The sequence below is a fragment of the Sinocyclocheilus anshuiensis genome, unplaced genomic scaffold (genome assembly GCF_001515605.1).
Source record: "Sinocyclocheilus anshuiensis isolate Anshui unplaced genomic scaffold, SAMN03320099.WGS_v1.1 scaffold2558, whole genome shotgun sequence".
Taxonomy (NCBI): domain Eukaryota; kingdom Metazoa; phylum Chordata; class Actinopteri; order Cypriniformes; family Cyprinidae; genus Sinocyclocheilus; species Sinocyclocheilus anshuiensis.
This window is the reverse complement of record NW_015552720.1, coordinates 72,977-81,840: the sequence shown is the minus strand read 5'-3', so window position 1 is coordinate 81,840 and position 8,864 is coordinate 72,977. Positions and strand designations below refer to the sequence as shown.

The 8,864-nt window shown below is 38.5% G+C and overlaps 1 protein-coding gene across 1 annotated transcript in view; it reads left to right on the top strand.

Annotated features, from left to right (window-relative positions):
* Positions 1-8,864, top strand: part of LOC107667798 (pappalysin-1-like) — a 90,513-nt gene that overhangs the window by 20,144 nt on the left and 61,505 nt on the right. The window contains exons 3-6 of the mRNA XM_016459516.1: positions 2,305-2,450; positions 2,639-2,932; positions 3,091-3,283; positions 4,425-4,546. Coding sequence (XP_016315002.1) covers positions 2,305-2,450; positions 2,639-2,932; positions 3,091-3,283; positions 4,425-4,546 — 755 coding nt within the window. The remainder of the gene's footprint in view (positions 1-2,304; positions 2,451-2,638; positions 2,933-3,090; positions 3,284-4,424; positions 4,547-8,864) is intronic.

Below are 8,864 nucleotides of genomic sequence, written 5' to 3'. Positions count from 1 at the left end.
TAATGGTTAGAGAGTCGGACTCGTAACCCAAAGGTTGTGGGTTCGAGTCTCGTACCGGCAGGGATTGTAGTTGGGGGGAGTGAATGTACAGTGCTCTCTCCACCTTCAATACCATGACTGAGGTGCCCTTGAGCAAGGCACCGAACCCCCAACTGCTCCCCGGGCGCCGCAGCATAAATGGCTACCCACTGCTCCGGGTGTGTGTTTACGGTGTGTGTGTGTTCACTGCTGTGTGTGTGCACTTTGGATGGGTTAAATGCAGAGCACACGTCACTTCAAAATGTGGTAATTATATTCACACTTAAATTAAATGTTTAGAGTCAAGTAAACAAAATGTACCATTTGTAAATCCAGTGATTCATATAGATATAGATTTTCCTATTTGAGTCAATTCTGACTCACAAGCTGACTCACAGTTTGATTCCAGTTCATTTGGGTATATTTCAGTTATGATGCTTATTGAAAGAGGTGGCTAATAAATGTGCTATCACAAACATTTTAGTGAAATTTCGGTGAAATATTGTGTGCAAAAATAGTCCATTAAAGTTTGCCATTAGTATAGAGATGTAAAAAGCACAGTTCACTCAGAAGTTAATTTCAAAACAAGCATCTTTCTGTTGGTTAAGGCGGCAAATCTGTGAAAAACGTCTCTAGGTTACGTATGTAACCATGGTTCCCCGAGGGAACGAGATGCTGCGTCGAGATTCGCTTTGGGAACACCCCTGCGTGACCGCGTTCTGAAGCACGTGTAAAATCAGTCCAATGGAGCAGCGAGACGTCACGAGCGGGGTGACGTGAGCGCCAGGAAGTATAAAAGCGCATCCAGCAGAGCGCAAGTTAGCTTCGATGAAGTAGCGCCTGGAGGGATGCAGGGAGTATAGCAAAGAGACGCAGCGTCTCGTTCCCTCGGGGAACCATGGTTACATACGTAAACTAGAGACGTTCCCCTTCAGGAACTCGAGCTGCATCGAGATTCGCTTTGGGAACGAGACTACCCACTGCGCCATACTACCAAGTCCCTGCCTGTGTGTGTATCAGATGAGCACATCACGAAGAGAGAACTTGGGAACCTGGGGTAGATGCCAGGTCTAGGTTATAACACACAGATCGTGTGTATCCCCCGCTGCCAGATAGTGTGGGCAGGGAGGCACACAACGTCTGTAATGCCGTTTGCTCGCCATAGATATTAGTTTAGACTTTGACATATTCTTTTGAATGCTTGTGGACTGACAGACAACATTAAATAGACTGACACATACACAGAGCGCTACTGAAGAGCAGAAGCTAACTTGCGCTCTGCCAGATGCGCTTTTATACTTCCTGGCGCTCACGTCACCCCGCTCGTGACGTCTCGCTGCTCCATTGGACTGATTTTACACGTGCTTCAGAACGCGGTCACGCAGGGGTGTTCCCAAAGCGAATCTCGATGCAGCTCGAGTTCCTGAAGGGGAACCTGGTGTGAAAAGTGTGTGGGGAAATCTTGTCTTCAAGCGAAATTCCCAATTGTGTGGATTTCTCTTGAAATTACTGGTTTTCACCCACAAAAAATTGCCGAACAGTGGTAAATGTGACCGCACCTTTATGAGCGAGTTATTTTTTTAGCGACTCAGAAACACAGTGTAAGTTGTGTGACCAGTGTAGCCCAATGAATGACTCTTAAGATGTGCTCAGAAGAGTCACAAGAGTCATTTGTTGGTGAATCAGACAATACTGGTCACGTCATGTTTGTATTTGTGTGCAGCTCATTAGAACAACTCAACAGAAAAAACATGTTTTACCATTTTACAGAGAAATTCTTATTGCATCACATTCAATACAGACTGTAATCTCAAACTTAAAACTATGATTTCTTTTGCTGTTGCACTTAAGATTCAACAGTGGGAAAGCAGTGAAAATGAATGAAGGAAAATCCTAACAGGAAAACCCTAACCTAGTATATTACAAACATAATAATTGTAAAAATAAGCAACAGAGTCCAAACTACGTAGCTGAGTCAGTTAGCTGAGCAGAATACAGTGACATCTGCAGGACGTGAAGCACTGTACAAATACAATATTATGCAGCCACTGTAAATAGGCATAAAAGAGCAATGTTGGCATTTTAATAATCATGATGAGTGAATGTAAGATGGTTGGAAATATAAGAACATATGCACGAAAGTACAAGCGACAGCTGGTCAGCTGGAATTAATTATTTTGTAAAGAATTCTATGTTTGATTGTAAGGTCTGGTTTACAGTATACATTTATGATTTTGAACACATTTTGAATATTTGGTGTGTTAATAAGTCTTTCTTGTTCTGTAGGGCTTACATGAACGTGAAGGAGCTGAAAGAGGTTTTGAATTTGGATGGATCTACACACTTGAACATCTTCTTTGCTAACTCATCTGATGAAGACGTGGCTGGCGTGGGCACTTGGCCCTGGGATAAAGAAGCTTTAACACATTTAGGTAAATAAATAGATGCACCACTTCAATGTTGATAACAACCATTGGTTTAGCATCCTTTGTATTGTAGTTTTAAAGCGTTTGAAGAGCATTGCATATCAACTTTCATTGTCATCAGAAAAAAAGACATTAAACAGGTACCAAAAAAAATATTGCTTATAATACCTGTTCTCGCTCTGTCTTTTTTTTAGGTGGGATTGTATTAAACCCTTCATTTTATGGTACATTTGGCCACACTCACACCATGGTCCATGAGATTGGCCACAGCCTTGGACTGTACCATGTCTTCAGGGGAATCTCAGAAGTGGAGTCCTGTAACGATGCCTGCTTAGAGACTGAGCCTTCTCTTGAGACAGGAGATCTGTGTGTAGATACCAATCCCACACCCAAGTACAAGTACTGTAGAGATCCTGAGCCAGGCAATGACACCTGTGGCAGACGGCATTTCATAAACACCCCCTTCAACAATTACATGAGCTATGCTGGTGAGACATATATCAGCTGTAAATTTCTGCTGAGATGAAGCCTTCTGTAGACTTTTTTTTTTTAGCATTTTCTGCACTGACTTGGACAGGAAATCTGTGAATTGAATTTAAAATTAGTATAACATCTGACATTCTTTGTTCGTTTTGTTCCCATAAAGATGATGTCTGCACAGATTCCTTCACGCTGAACCAGGTGGCCCGAATGCACTGTTACCTGGATCTGATCTACCAGTCTTGGAGACCTGGAAGTAAACCAGCTCCTGTTCCTCTAACTCCTCGAGTTACAGCCCAGGACCAAGACTCTATTACACTAGAGTGGTTTCCTTCCCTCACCGGCCATTACTTAGACAGGTGAAAAGAGCTAGGAGCCAAAGCTGTTCCTAGATAGATTATTAATTCATTTTATTAATCAAGAAATTATTTATTAAAATGTTTATTAAAAATTAATAAAATAATTAAATATGTATTCAAATGTTAACACATGACTTCCACCATAATGAAAAATTTAACATTCATTAAAATTGTGAAACCCAAGAAGTGACATTATTTGCATTGTAAGTTATTGAAGAAAAAAAAAGAAATAAAATGAATTAAAATGTATGAAGAAAAAAAGATATCTTGCAAAAATGACTTGATTTGAAAATCTGTTACCCAGTCTGGTGTAGTTTAAAATATAAACGTTATTTATTTACTTATTTATTTATTTAGTTATTGTTTATTTTTGATGTTTATTTAATGTTTATTTCTGGAACATTACAAAATCAGGATTTTAAACTTTATGTAGAAATGCCCCACCAAAAACATAAACTTATATAAACTTCATAGAAATAAAACATAGCCTATATATCAAAATAAATCAAACTATATATATTTATTTGTTTAGATAACATTTATAGAACATTTAGTTTGACCTCCTGGGGTTGACAGCCAGCATTTTCTGCTCCTTTCAGTAAAGATGTATTTAAAATAACAAAGAAAAAAAAAAGATGTTTTAGGGTCTCTTTTGTTCAAACTACAAAATGTTTTGTACAAAGAAAGCAACCTAATATCAAACACATGATGATTAACAACATGATAAAAAGAGAAATCTGATACAAAATCAAATGCACTACATTGATTTTGTGATGTTTTGAGTGTGTTTAGGGCTTTTTTCAACTAATTGATTTTTATATATTTAATTAGGTTTTATTAGTTAAAATCCAGAAATTCTTATATAATGTAAGTACCCCAGTTAAAATGAATAGTGAGATGCTAAACAAATCAAGGTCAATCATGTCAACAACAATTAGTATGTAGTTTATTTAGTGCAGTAGTGCACATGGCACCCACAGGTTGAAGTCATAGTGGACCAATAGAGAGGTGTGAGTCATTTAAATCAGAATTTCTCTCTCATCAGCATAGAAACTGTTTTATCCGTTTTTAAAGCCATCAAGAGGTTGTTGTGGTGTTGCTGTGTCTAAGTTGCTACCTTGGCTGTCTGTTGATTTCCTAGAGAAGTGGGATCAGTTTGTGACAGATGTACTGAAGTTGGGGTGCTCCTGCAGTATGCCTCAAACTCCTCTTCTCCCAGACCCTGCGCTCCCTCTGGCTACTGGAGCCCTCGTGAAGCAGAAGGTAAGACTCAATAATGCTGATGAATCCTTAGCCTAAAATATTATACATAAACCCCGCAATAGATGCCTTCTTGGTTTGACTGATATGCACTTTTAAGGTCAGGTTTTTTGTAAAAGCAGACTGACCAGGAGTGCATTTTTAAAAACATTGTTAACCAACTGTGTTTGCAAGTTCCGTTGTTACCAAAATGGCAAGAAACAAAAAGCAGTGAAGTAGTCCTCAGATGCCATGTTTGTTAGAGCAGCATCTCGGAAATCTTCAATCGATCAATTAATAGAAGTTATTATTCCACCACCTGTGCATGATGTCATTAACAGCAGTCCTGTATCAACGTGGTTCAAACGATCATGGAGGTGCGACCGTGTTACTACGCGGTTTCAGGGAAATAGTCGCATAGCTAGTTGGTTAGTTTCTCTATCGATGCATTATACTATGCTAGTTAATCAGTGAGTTACATCATTGTATTGTAAACGCACACCAGTCCAAAATACAAATGCTTTATTGATTTAACTCTGTCAGCTTTTTTATTTTATTTTATTGCAGTTCTGTCCACGAAATGCTCTAGAACATAACAATAGACTAATAACTTTTTAACACATTAAGTCATAATAAATCTCATTGCATATTATGAGACTTACAGTGGTTTAGTGGTTTTGTTAGTGGCCTACTGAGTGGCGGCATTTCACGAAAACCTAGAGTATGGCATAATTCCCTGTGACCATACATACAACCACAACATTCCTGAATGATAAACCCACATTATACCTAAACAAAAGTGCATGATGCACTATTAAATAAAATTAGCCGTGAACAGCATTAAATATAAAAACACGTCTTACCTTGTCTGTGCTGTTTTTATTGCATAAGTGGGTAGCAGCGAGGTGGGAGCTAATCAAAAATATGCATGATAATTGATGCAATAAACTGCGACTGCACACACTCCACACAGAGAAAATTATTAAGAATTATTTTCGCAATAATGCATACATGTATACATTTATATGATTTTGTTAAATCTGCCATTATGATTTCTACGTAGTTAAAATAATAACAATAAAGAAACATTTTAATGACCAAAACGCAGGTAAAAACTACGCTAACCACAATCCTGATGCAAGATCCAATCAGACAAGTCGCCATTATCATCACAGGAGCGCTCATCGCGACAGATCCTGCTACCATGAATTGTCACTATTCGGAAACTAGACCTAGCAATATTCAGGTCTGTTCTCCTAAAAATATTTAGATTATCTTTAACGAGCATTACCATGATATTTTCTCTGAACTCTCCTGTTTGGATTAAAGCTGACTGCTTTGGCAAACTGAAAGGGACTGTTTCTGTTGACACTTGGAAATTGTGTTCAATTGGTTAGTGCCGTTCAAAACCATTAATGTGCAGTTTTATTGAGTGGGATAAATGATTAAAGCATTGCACCCAATTCAGGTTGCCAAGTGAGGCCAATATTGGATGGAACAGCAAAGCAATCTATGAGGAGAAGAACTAAAAAGTGTGGAAAAAATTAGTCATAGGGGTTGTCGTAAATTTCGATTTTCTCATGTGTTTATTTTAAGGCTAGAAAAATGTGGACATATGGAAGAATTGGTCCATAGAGCTTTGTGCACATGAATGTTTTTTACCACGGGGAATGAGTCATGTTTTCCTGCGCTGTATCAATGATCTTGCCCTTGTAGTTCAACCTTTGATCTGGTATCACAGAACGAAGCCAAACTGCCATGGTCAGGCTATTCTTATTTGGATTCTGAGGCGTCCGTTTTTTATCCAGTTATTTTATGAGTGCAGAGTATCTGTATTACCTACCCAACTTCCCCAAGCGCTGAAGAAACACTAGGCACTAACGGCCATGACATATGCCCACTATTTTAGCTCAAACTTCAAAAGCTCTTGAAAAAGTGAATTGGACTTGACATTGAAATGTTGAAAACAACTTCAGAGACCTACATTCCAGAGGCCGGCTGTTTTTCTGTTTAATTACTTAATCACTTCATTTGGGTTGCTTTTAAAAATAGGTGAGTCAGACTTGTGGCGGGTAGAGCCATAAGTGCATGCTTGTATCCCTCAAAGCCAAGTTGGCCCAGCAGTGGCTACACGCAGTCAGCTGAGAAGGCATGCCCAGGCTTGCCATGGCCACAGCGCTTTAACTATGCTTTGCATTTGGATGGCTTCCCTGGTGTGCTCCATTGCCCGGGCCATCTTTCCACTGTTTACAGTCGGATACAAAACCTGACTTTGATGACCTGCAGTTGGCTTGAACCTCTGCCCTTCACCGCTCTCAGAAAATCACCTGCCTGCAGTGCTTACCTCATCCAATCCATGCCCCCTGTCCTCAGTCATCTAGGTTAAAAAAGCCATTTTTTCCTCCCGTTCAAGTGTCCTTAGTTGGCTTTTTGGAAACGAGTGTTATGGCAGCGATGCCCTTATCATGTTGCTGGAATTCAATAAAAGAACAACACAGGCACAACAAATAGATGGATGTGAGAGTGCTGTGCAAAGTCAACCTGATTTGCTACGCAAATTACTCTGCGGTTTCTTGTGCTCATAAGAAAGATCCCACAGTTGATTGAAAACATGAAGAAGACGAGAATAAATGTGAGGCACAAAACCAGGAATGCTAGGAATGACTTGTGTCTCCGTCCCACTTTTACCTCAACGCTTTGTTCGTCTGCCATGCCCTCATTGCCCAGTTCCTGATTATGTCAGTGAGCCTTGCGGAGTGCTTGCAAGTGTTTCCAGTATGACTATCAATAATCTTTTTTTTTTAGGCTTATGATATAATTTTAGTTTTGTTTTGGAATGTCCAGTTCTGCTTGATGGCTCGCACTATTTCTGGCTTTGTCCTTTCCCCCTTTTCCATCTAATATTTCTTCTAATATTCCCTTGATCAGCAGCTGAGGTACATGGGGGATCTATGTGGGAGACATTTAGCAAAAATTTGTGCATTTGATACTGCAAAAATGCATCTAGTTTCAGAACATCCCAGTTTGTTTTGTCCATCTAATTGAGCAACAAATACTCACCCTAGAACAACGGTGATATCTGAGTCAAATGTGCGAGGGAGGTTACCTAGATGCTTGGCTGAGGTCAACCAAATAAACATGAACAAAACTTTTGGCCAAAGCTTTTTCCATTTGTCATTTAACTTGTAGTCAGACTACAAATGGTGCTTGACTGAGGTCAACCAAAATAAACGTGAAAGAAGGTTTTACCTCAACTTTTTTTTCCATTTGTCATGATCAAAAACCAGCATTTTAAAAGCAACAGTGGCTTCAAAAAGGGATGCTTGAGCCACACTTTAAATTAAATACAATTAAGGAAATATCAAAGAGAAAGACACATTTTTGGCACAAAACAAAAAAAGAAGCTTGGTAGTTTTTTTTTCCTTTCTTTCTTTCTTGTTTTTAAGCATTTTTCTCATCACAATATGAACAGTCATACAGAATACACACATTTTAGACAGGAACAGGATCAAAATAAAACCAAATAAATAAATAATGGCAGAGCAGATGTAAAAAAAAAAACACAAAAGTATAAAAAATATGGCAGTCTATTGGGCATCTTTAGGAAAGTCCCACATGGAAGTTTTTCCATTGCAAGGATTTTAGCATGCTTTATCCACGTTTTAGTTTATTAGGCTTTTATTTCAAACAAAGATGTGCTGTTCAAAATGAAGATAAAGTAATTGGACATTTTCTGGTTGTGCTTCATTAGCCTTGGTGAAATATGTCCGTAGTTAATGTGATGAGCTACACCTGTGTGTGAGTGTGAGCTTGAGGAGAACTAACTTCATACATCCACTAAAATCACTACAACACCAGCTGGTTAAAAGTCTTAGCCAAAAAGGTTCAGGAAAATTAGGCTAGTTCTAAGAAAAATTCTAGCATCATATATTTTCAGGTGCCATTTGGTATTTTCATAGCCAGTGCAATCACACATATTTAAGTGAGGCTTATGATTGTCCAAACTATATTGTTTGCATCATCTTAGTGGTATTTTAAATAAATGTAAGATGGAGGATCATCAGCTTATTTAGAAATATTTTTGGAAATATTTTAGAAATATTTGTTTTGAAATATTTAAGCTATATATATAGCGACATTATTCTGCAAGCCAACAAAGGTGGATGGAATTAAATTAATAATGCTCTTCAGAAACATCATTATTATATAAATTTAGAATTATCTTTACTTATTATAGCTGCAAGCTTGTAGCTGTTGGCCACTGCTGTAGGTCTCATTTAAGCAGATTTTCCTTCAGAGATTCAGTGGGGCCTCCCTGTCAAGCTCGTCCCCTCTTCAGGAA